Source organism: Diachasma alloeum, unplaced genomic scaffold (genome assembly GCF_001412515.2).
Source record: "Diachasma alloeum isolate Michigan unplaced genomic scaffold, Dall2.0 Dall_scaffold_00177, whole genome shotgun sequence".
NCBI lineage: Eukaryota > Metazoa > Arthropoda > Insecta > Hymenoptera > Braconidae > Diachasma > Diachasma alloeum.
The window spans coordinates 1823084-1834152 of NW_021680343.1; the positions used below are offsets into that span (position 1 = coordinate 1823084).

Here is an 11069-nt window from a genome sequence, read left to right on the forward strand (position 1 = left end):
GTCAGACAAGATATGAATGTTTTTTTGGGCTCAAATGAAAGAGCGGGTCGAGAAATGGCGTGCTAGGGTCTCTAAACATGACAAATGTCTCTAAAGATGATGTCTGTTTTCAATTGAAAAGCAGAGTTGTAACTCTTTGACCCGTGGGAGGTGTGTAGCGCTCGCCGAAGGCGAATCCTACTCTCTCAAGGGTCAAAGGACACTTTTTCCACGAGTGTCGAACCCTATTTTTCATCACAATGTTGTGGAAAGTGGAATTTTGCGCATGCGTTGCGTGCGTAAAATTTCACTTTACACACAACTGATGAAAATTCAATTTTGTAAATTATCAATATTTTCTTTCTACAGTTTCTTCCCATAAATAAATAATGGACCTTGTTTACAACTTGTTCGATCATTTTTTTATAATGTGTCGAAAAATTTTACCGATTTTTTACATCTAATGAGAAAGAGATCAGATTTACAGAAAGGATTCAGTCTTTAATCCTAGTGAGAATGTTAGTTTTCTCATAACACGTTGGGTTAAATCCCGATTTTTCAAAGTTTTTTCCTTAAAAAAATAGAAAGGATGGGCATTAAATTTAGAAAAAAAATTACGATTGCGAATGTAATAGGTTTCTGGAAATTGCTTGCAGTCGTTAATAATCTTCAAATTTTTTTGTAACGGTAGAGCTACTTTAACCTTGAGGAACAAAGTCCAGCGAAACTCACGGGGTCCATTGGTCCGCAGAGTTTTCGAAATTCGAGGGGAACGTTCACATTCTCGTCTTTGTGAGTTATCTCCATTGCTATGCATGGACCTGACTGGAGTTCAGCCACCATGGCCTAGGAAAAAATTCAATGAACGCGTATTTACACAGAAGGAGAACGAAATTAAACTGAGTTGAGCGTTAATGTTTTTGACTAAATGAATCTATGAAATACGAGAAGTTAAAAACCAAATCGAAATCATAAAAAACCTAAATTTCAATTCAATTATTCGATGAAACTAAAAAAGACATCAGGACAATTCAGATCAATACATTTCTAATTAATTTAAGATCAAGCGTAATTTACCCTGAATATTCACGTTTTGACTGAAAATTCAAGTAATTAGGGGAATTCTTGTCTTCTGCTGCTTAAAAATTTGGAATTTCATAGAATCTTCAGTGAAATCTAATATCTTATGATTTTTTTCCCCTAAACCGAGTTCAGTAACAAAAATTAAATTGGATACCTGTTTCTTATTTTTGAATAACAAAAAACCAAGTTGTCATTTATTTACATGAAAAAATATATATCTGATATATTTCTTTGAATTTTAGTATCCGGAAAATGAAGGAAGTCCATGTAAAACTTTAATTAATCTTTAATTAAAAAATATATATCTGATATATTTCTTTGAATTGTAGTATCCGGCAAATGAAGGAAGTCCATGTAAAACTTTAAAAATTAATCTTTCCTAATAAAAATACAGAAAATCGAAATGAAAGTATTAATGATTGAGTAATCTTACGCCATGATCACTCAGGACCCCTTTATAAATCTCCAAAAATTCGTCAGCATTGATAGGATCAACGTGAAACCTCTGAATCGCTGATATTGTGAAGCCAGCCTTCTGTATATCACATACAATATCCCCTGCGCATACAAATGAGTGGCAATGGAGTGACTCCGCTACTTTGCAGTCTCAAATAGTATTTACTGATTCAAATGATGATTATGAGTATCAATCGTGACTCACCGGTCAGTCGTCCCTGCACGGCGTGGGGTTTAATAATACAGCAAGTACAGTGATGCATTGTTGCTGTGTTTTTTAAAGGACTCTTTTCTGATTTGACATTGGTAAAGAACATTTCCAACTCCTTGAATGAAATTAATCAAACATTTAAGGTTTTTGATACGACTTGTTGATTAGTTGGATTGGGTTTAATTACGGATTGTACCTTTTCTGCCACTTCAGGGCTCGAGGACCCATGGAATCCATTGCAAATAGCATCTTTTCCGTAGAGAGCTCTCAGGGAATTTGATGCTTCTCCTCTTGCTTTGACAGTATTTGTGGGGGCAATTAATTCTCTCCAGCGAGCAACTGCGTTATTTCCTAATAACGTCAGTAAAACGACTGGATCGGACGTTAGATATGATTTGATTGAGCTGAATAGAGTTTTTAGAATTTCAATCAACATTTTAGGACAATTAGAAATGAATTAAAATTGAAGCATATGCAATCTCACTCATACGATTGCACACGAACAATATTTTATTTTTGAAGATTCTCAAACATCGAATGTTTTCATGAAAGTGCGTGAGAAAAAAATTGAAAAAATCATGGATAATCAGTGCTATTTGAATTACATTTTGCAAACAATCACTTTCTTCAAATGAAAAGGAGGAAATATTCAAACGAGTTCTGATAAACTTTAGAATTTTCACATTTTTTGTCATAGATGAGATGATTTATAGCGTGGAAAAGTGGGTAATCTCCAGGAATTGCAAATTGTTTATTGTTCAATGAATCTCCCTCACACAATAGAGGGATTCATTTAATCTTCTGTCGCTCAGAATTTTTTCTTCAATCTTCATTTTCTTTCCTACTCGACATTTGAACGGAAATCTCTTACGGTTATTACTACTTTTGGTACCTTCACTCACCCAAAATTATCATCGTTTTTGTACAGCCTCTCCACATCAAACTCAGAGAGTTTAACCATTTTTATGTTAGCGATGTGGAGATCATGAGCTGTGATAATTTTTAATATCTCTCCCATTTTACTGATTACGTCTGGCTTCAGAATTCCAAATGTTCTGGAAATTTCGAAGGAGTTAATATCTCTTTTATTCAATAATTTGACATGCCTTATCTAGGGGCACGTGTTGACAAAATAGACACTTGACTTATTTTGAAATATTGATTAATTGAATTGGATTGTTATTGCCATTTTTTAAAATTAATTTTGTTGTCATTGACTGCTTAATAAAATGGGATAATTTTTTGTTCACAGAAAGTACAATTATTCCCTTTGTGATGTGCCTGGAGTAATCTGAACTCATGAATTTCTTTCTGAGTTATGAATTTTGCAAAAAAATGAAGCGTAATATTTTGCCTCTATTTCTCACTTCTGTATGGTGACCTCCAATTTTCTCTTGGTGAAGCTTGGCGCGTTAATACCTGTTTTATTCAATAATTTGAGAAGACTTATCTAGGGGCATGTGTTGGCAAAATAGACACTTGACTTTTTGAAGTATTGATTAATTGAATTGAATTGTTATTGTCATTTTTTAAAATTTATTTTGTTGTCAATGTTACTGTCATTGAATGAATTTCTTTCTGAGTTATGAATTTTGCAAAAAAATTAAGCGTGATATTTTGCCTCTATTTCTCACTTCTGTATGGTGACCCCCAATTTGCTTTTGGTGAAGCTATCAGCCACATCAGTAATTTTCATTGGCCTCGAGAATATTGTCACAACAGTTCCCACGTATAAATCTTTGAGACCAATGCCCTCGCATTTCGTCCTCCTGAGAAAGGTCTTCCTATTCCTTATGTCAAACTGCGAATCAATTAATTCTCATTACGATCGACGAGGGATAATGTCAATGAAGAATAATTATCTCCACAAAATTATCTCAACATATTCGATGTTTTATTTTACATTAGGAAAATGCTGTGCCGGTGTGGAACTACATGCTAAAAATTGCTGATTCTAACTCACTAGTTCTAGAGCATTATCAGCCGGATAATAATAAAGATAAAATCTCTTAGTGAATCCTGCAACAGTATCAAACCACTCGGCCTCGAAAATCAGCCGGTCTCCAACGTCCCCAGACATTTCTCTCTATTTCCTCAACAAAAATCGACACTATAAAATGAATGAATAAACACTGTGTGGGGTTGCGATACTGGGAACTTCATCCGCAGAAAATTAAAACAATAAATCCGTTGCTATGACGACAGCTTTATTTCACCGGTTGTTGTGATCACTTTGGAGCTTTTCAACTTTGAACAGCTGACAGGTGAAGGAAAGGTTATGGATCCTTGTTGTTCGAAAAGGCGTTCCTGCCGCCACCTGTTGATTCCTCCCTCAGTATTTTCCGTACTTGAATAACATCGGCCTCTACATTATCAGTGGAACTTATACTGTCGTTTCTTCCTTATCGATTGGAAAAGAATCATAAATTAAATTCAAATTTATGAATGTGAAAACAAGTTATTGCCGTAAAAATTTGGAACTTTAATTTCTCATTTCTGTCGATTATGCATGAGAAGAAATGAAGTGAGGCTCATTTAATTCGATCTGATTAATTGTTTGAGTTGAAGTGAAATGAAGATTCAATTATTAGATGTGTGAAAAAATGTCTGATTAAATTTTTATCTTCATAGCAAAAAAGAATCGAATAACATTGAGATGAAAATATAAATTCAAGACATAGGTGACATATTAACATGAAAAAGTTTCGTTTTAAGATCAAGAATTTTCTTGATTTTTCAACCCAAACATTTGATTCGATCTGATTAATTATTTGAGTTTAAGTGAAATGAAGATTCAATCATTAGATGTGTGAAAAATGTCTGATTAAATTTTTATCTTGATAGCAAAAAAGAATCGAATAACATTGAGATGAAAATATAAATTCAAGACATAGGTGACATATTAACATGAAAAAGTATCGTTTTAAGATCAAGAATTGTCTTCATTTTTCAACCCAAACATTTAATTCGACCTGATTAATTATTTGAGTTAAAGTGAAATGAAGATTCAATTATTAGATATGTGAAAAAATGTCTGATTAAACTTTTATCTTCATAGCAAAAAAGAATTGAATAACATTGAGATAAAAAGATAAAGTCAAGACATACTTGACATATTAATATAAAAAATTATCATTTTAAGATGGAAAATGTTCTCAATTTTTCAATCCAGATATTCTTAATTTGAAAACATAATAATACATAATGGAAAATAGCATTTTTTCCGTCGAATTAAATTCAAATTTCTAAACGATTCCACCAAATATGAAAACAAGGCATTTTCATAAAAATTTTGAATTTTGATTTCTCATTCTATGTCGATTATACATGAGATGAACTGAAATGAGCGCTCATTCAACTCTCTACCTCTGAAATGAAGATTCAGTTATTAGCCGCGTGAAAAATAATCAGATTAAATTTTTAATATACCAGCGAAAATGAATTAAATGATATCGAGACAGAATTACAAATCCAAAAATTATCCCCACCCATCCTACAAAATATGAAGTACTACTCAGAATAAAAACTACATCCTCAAAATTTCATTGACATCGACACCAAAGAATTCCCAAAATCAAAGGCTCGATCCACGAGTGTAGTTTAAAAAATACCAGCAGTGACTTAAAATAAAAATTTTGAGTTTCGCGACTGCTGTCACTGTTAATTTTACGCCCTCAAAGGATTTCCCATGCATGGAAGGACAGTCCGAAGGGCACACAATACCCTCCGCCCAAGAGATGAAAAACCGTCATTGAATGTCCCACCAAGGTCTGTTTGATCGAACAAACAGTGGCCCTAGTAACGCTCCACTTTAACTCTGACACCAACCCAGGAATGTCAGAGGCCCTAGGCATCAGTTCCCCTCGTCCCACCCCGGGTTGTTCAATAAAACTTGTAGTTCCCAAAGCACCTCGCGATAAAAGTTGTTATTTACGTTAAATTATTCATTAACACAGCCACCGCTAAATTGTAATTTTGCGCATAAAAACGTGCAATCAATTTAAAAGCTCTAAACGCACCTGCTACGGCTTTTCTATTCTCTTTTTTACTCCTTCGTGGTGTATGTATATTTTTTTTGTTCCATCGTGATAAGAATCGGTAATGAGGCTACTGAAGTTTTTACTGCGTTACTTTCCACCAGGTAAGGAGTTTTTTCAGTTCTTCAACCCGAAGAATTCGATCAGTTTTAAAACTCCTTTCTGCATCATTAATGTTTTTTATTAGATTTAATGTCTATTGCACGTTCACTCGGTGAATGTAATCTCCCTTTCCCCCACCCCGCCTGAGTGACTTTTCAAACTCAATAAACCAAAGTGTCATTTTATTGTTCCATTTTATTTCCCTAATGAAGAATTTAAAGTCTCTCATTGTTTCTTAGGTATTGCACTCGAGTATACACAGGGTGGTGATATTAAAACTAAGATGATTGACCTTTTGGATCTAACCGCAAAGTAATAAACAATAAAATACAATGCGTTGGAAAATTTATTTGTAAACTTTGGATAAATTGTCAAACTTTATTCTGTTACGTTGGGGGGCTATGGCTTTTGCCCCTTTTGTTTCAAACCGTAGAACGGATATTAAAGCTTTGGCACGGAGTATAAAGGATGCTGAGCCGGTTATAACGGAGAGTGTGATGGATCAGCTCGAGGAGACACTGCAGAGGCTTCAGAGTAAAGTATGCGACACGAGTGTAAAGCGTTATTACAAATATAAGACACTGCAGACCCATCTTCTACCGCTGACTAACATTGGCTTTGATAAATTAGGTAAAAGGTAGTTCTCATGTTGTGCATCAATTATTCAATATTTGTATGAATGATTTGTGGGGGGTTTTATGATTAGATGGAAGAAGACGTGATCGCGGAGACTACGCTCATGTTTTTGATATTGCTCGTTGTCTGGGGTATTTTGTGTTCGGAATAGACTGAGTCGAGAGGATCTCATTTCATGAAAATATTATAATTTCTTGAGCGAAGCGAATGGCATGTATCCCATATCAGTTCGATAGGTTTTATACGAGAAACATTTAATTAAAAACTCAACTTGAGACATTACACTGAGAACAAAAATTATTTTTACCAAATATCCATTTACTTGAGAGAATTATTTATTTTGTCAATACCATATTTCTCCAGTCGAGTCATTTCCACGCAATCCTCATTAGGTTTCGATTATGATAATTATATTACTCTAGAAGATGATCATGTTACTTATGACCTTGCGTGAATTGCCTCAATAATTATCAACATTAAAAGATTAATGGAAAGTCTTTCCTCTAGAAAATAAGAAATTTAGGATAAATGAATAATCATTGGAGGAGTTCATCCAAGGTCATGTGTCTCGATTGGAGAAATACAATTTTGAAAAAATAAATACTTTTCTCAAGTAAATGAATATTTGGTAAAATAATTTTTTTTCTCAGTGCAGACACAGAAGTGATGATTAAAATTTCGAATGTGTTAAAATGAGACGTTTTTAGGAGTCTCCCCTGGTTCGAAAATCATTCTTAGAATCATTTGCACGCCATTTCGCGACCCCCGGTTTCCCCCGGTTGCACGGAGAGAAATTTTCTAGAAAAATTCTAGTACGAGTACTGGAAAAAATCACAATCCACCGTCTGTGAAAAATTCTAGTGCTGTTAAGGTAAAATTTCTGGGGACTTCTGTGAAATTTTCACAGAAATACTGGGAAAAATTCACGTTTTCCCCAATAAAATTTCTAGTGCCTGTCACTGGAATTTTTTCCTGGCGTCACTTTGCGCCTCTTTTCCCGTGCTAGGACTAGAATTTTTCTAAAAAAATTCTGTCCGTGTGGGAAATCACCCTTAAAATCATTAGCACTATATTTCGGCACCCACTCCTGCACTCGGACCCGATTAGACAAATATGATGATTGTCGAGAAAACGTTCACATAAAATGTAAAAAACTATTTATTTCATTTTTTATTTGCGTTAATCTAGACTGATACTCGTATTCAACGAATTAATATTTCGAAGAAACTATTTACTAGTCTACTATCTGCATATCACTTATTAATTGATTCGATGTGTCTAGTTCACTGTATAGATTTAATTTGAGAAGTAAAAGTTAAGGGTCCACGATCTCCCATATATCCGCGGTAGAAATTACGGAGTGGAGTATGTGAATAGACACTGCCACTATAGAATAAAATTGGCCCGATCGAGAGTAAATTTGCATTCGGAATCGTAAAAAGACTTCCTGTTTCTATTCTCACGTAATTCACTGTCAAAATGGCCCAGACGATGAGTAATTTCAATTGTTGAAATCAATCAATCGATCAATCAATCAATCAATCAATCAATCACAAAGATTATTTTTCTTTTCAATCTTGTTCGCATCGTTGACAGATGCCTGACGGGCAGCTATGACCGAACTTGTAAAGTTTGGGACATTGACAGTGGAACGGAGCTTCTTACTCTCCAAGGCCACAAGAACGTAGTGTATGCCGTGTCCTTCAACAACCCGACTTCGTGAGTTGCTCCATGAGCGTTGAAAAAAAAACAAAACAAAAATTGTAACAACGCAGTACTTTAACCGTATCAGGCAAAAAACCAATTTTTCTTGAATCGATGACAGTGATAAAATCGTGACTGGATCATTCGACAAAACAGCGAGTGTCTGGTGCTCACGAACTGGCAATTGTCTTGTGAGTCTTTGGGGCCACGACGCCGAGGTAGTTGTGGTCAGATTCTCACCGATTAACCACACCAGAGTTGCCACTGGATCTATGGATGGAACTGGAAAAATTTTTCATACAGAATCCGGTACTCCCAGATTTTTCATTCATTGAATAAATATATCGCTCGGGGTATTCAATGTGCTGAGGAATCTGTGTCCCCTGCAGGTCAGCAGTTGGGTACGTTGAAGGGCCATAGAGGTGAAGTTATTGCGCTCCAATATAATGACGATGGCAATCAAATAATAACTGGGTCGTTCGACGGTAGTATTGGTATTTGGGACACTAGGACGTACACGTAATTATCTGGACGTGAACAGTGAGAAGAAAAGTTTCTAGCATTCGAAGCAGAACTATTGATTTTCAGAGAGCCATGGTTTCACGCACGAAATACTTTTATAGAAAAATATAGTCAATTCGCTAGAAGATTCTGTTGAATTTCGGTTGGACATTTTATTATTATATTCATTTTATTTATATTCAACTGAAACTATCTTATAGGGAAAATCACTGGAATTTCAGCTTTCTATACTTTTTCTATCGAAACATTTTCTATCGGAATTCGACTTGAATTTTCTTAGTCTTTTTCCTCTACTTTTCTTGACTTTTCATGAAAGAGGCTAAAAATCAACTGGAAGCTACAAACTTTTATTCGTTATGAAAATCACACGTATGAAAGAAATTCTATAGAACAATATAGGGCTTTTTCTACGGAATTCTTTCGAGCTTCTATTTTAATTCTACAAAAATCGATTCAGATTAGTTCTCCAGAAATGGTTCACAATCAATTTTCCGCATCTTCCGCTGTATTTTTTGTTGTTTCTCAATTTAAACTCAAGGATTCTACAGAGACAATCCCAGCAGCGTAAATTATCCAGAAAAATCATCGTTCATACTTTTTTCTACAAAAAAAACTCCATTACAAAATTCAAGCCAAAGTGGTACACTGTTAGAAATTTTTCGAAATTTCATGGAACATATGGTAGTAATTCTTATGAGAATGACATTGAATCCAATTTAGAGGAAAAGTGTTTCTGAAATTGCAATTTTTTCGTAGAATTCAAGGAAATTCATGAGTTTTCAGTGGGAGTGAAACGAAAATTCACAACTTGATTGAGTTTTCAATGGAACATGAATACTCATAAACAAAATGACACGAATTTTCAATTTTTCCCTGAATGTTCCTGATTTTTCCAAATTGTCACAGAATAATTCAACTGAAAAATCAAATATTTTACTGATTTTCAAATCATTCGAACAGACAATCAATGGAATATTTGAATTTTCAATGACAACATTTCCTGAAATTTCAGTGGAAATTAAACATGATAAAAATTTCCGGGATTTGATACGGAAAATTCAGACGAAAATTTTGAACAGAATTACTGAAAGAATTCCTCCGAGAAAGCGCTAGGTCATTCTATCAAAGTGCTTCATACGTCCACTAATTAGGATATGAAATGAGCCCTCAATGATTCCTCTTGCAGACGCACGAGTGCTTTAGTTGGCCACGATGCTAAAATATCAAATTGCATATTCAGCTTCGACTGCTCAATAATAGCATCATCGTCCTTGGACAATACTGCCAGAATTTGGGATGCCAGGATGAACACGTGTCTCGGTACCCTCTCGGGCCATGAGGACGAAGTTTTGGATGTGGCGCTTGATAATCAAGGGTCAAGACTGGCCACTGCCAGTAGCGATGCGACCGCCCGTTTGTGGGACATTACCGGTGAATTTAAAGAGATTGCTGTACTCCAGGGCCACCACGAGGAAGTATCAAAAAGTACCAGTTCATTAATTTCACAAAACCAATAATGGAATTACCCCACCGGAGTTGGCTTTAACTTTAATTGAATTGACTTTGAAAATAGTTTGTTTCAGTCCAAATGGTCATCAATTGCTGACCTCATCCTTGGACAGAACCGCGCGTCTATGGTCAACCGAGGCAGGACGATGTTTGCAGACTCTGGCTGGACATACCGACGACGTTTTCAGTTGTGCTTTCTCGTACAATGGTGACACCATTGTCACAGCGAGCAAAGACAATACATGCACCATCTGGAGGTGACTCGACTGGTTTCAAGTGCTGCCCTAGCTCCTATTGATCGCTCTCTTTATCAGTTATGTTATTTATTTTTTTGTTCTTTGAAATGTCTTCCGTTTTGAATCAGCATTGGGCTGGGATGATTTTTAGATCACGTCAATTTGAGTTTTGAGATTAAAGTGGAAAAGACCAGTGTAGGATTGGACTGTACGTGGAGAGAAAAGGTGGAGAAAAATTATCGAAGTGTTTTGAGTTTGAGTCAAGTAACTCAAATTCAAAATATTTTAATGCAAAAATCACTGGTCTCGGTTCCAGATGATGCTTTCCTGTTGTGAACAAATTGTTTCTCATCTTTCAAACAAGTACAAAGTCTTTTGACGAACGGCTTCTTTTCTCAGTGTGAGATATTTTCTTTTTGCATGAGTTTCTCGATACACAGTAAAAAATCCCGAGTGAATTTCGGCTCTGGAACCACACCAAACCGACTGAAAATAAGTCCACACCGATTTTCGGTGTGAATGTATGGAGTCCGGCACCAAAAAAATTTAATAGAAAAACCTATCGAATTCGTTAGAAAATTCTATTGAATTTCT

General features: G+C 35.3%; 2 protein-coding genes across 2 annotated transcripts in view; one reads left to right on the forward strand and one right to left on the reverse strand.

The window, feature by feature from the left end:
• The window catches only part of LOC107037298 (nucleoside diphosphate kinase 7), an 8555-nt gene extending 4557 nt beyond the window's left edge, over nucleotides 1-3998 (reverse strand). The window contains exons 1-7 of the mRNA XM_015255782.2: nucleotides 3693-3998; nucleotides 3364-3530; nucleotides 2632-2784; nucleotides 1926-2133; nucleotides 1724-1844; nucleotides 1496-1620; nucleotides 712-825 (exon numbers count right to left, since the gene is read on the reverse strand). Coding sequence (XP_015111268.1) covers nucleotides 712-825; nucleotides 1496-1620; nucleotides 1724-1844; nucleotides 1926-2133; nucleotides 2632-2784; nucleotides 3364-3530; nucleotides 3693-3809 — 1005 coding nt within the window. The 5' untranslated portion in view covers nucleotides 3810-3998. The remainder of the gene's footprint in view (nucleotides 1-711; nucleotides 826-1495; nucleotides 1621-1723; nucleotides 1845-1925; nucleotides 2134-2631; nucleotides 2785-3363; nucleotides 3531-3692) is intronic.
• A 1832-nt stretch (nucleotides 3999-5830) lies between these two features.
• Nucleotides 5831-10500, forward strand: LOC107037360 (dynein assembly factor with WDR repeat domains 1). The gene is made up of 8 exons (XM_015255883.1): nucleotides 5831-5870; nucleotides 6108-6180; nucleotides 6302-6505; nucleotides 8101-8223; nucleotides 8330-8517; nucleotides 8598-8727; nucleotides 9917-10215; nucleotides 10304-10500. Exons 1-8 carry the CDS (start codon nucleotides 5831-5833, stop codon nucleotides 10498-10500), a joined length of 1254 nt encoding a protein of 417 aa, XP_015111369.1.
• Nucleotides 10501-11069: the final 569 nt, after the last annotated feature.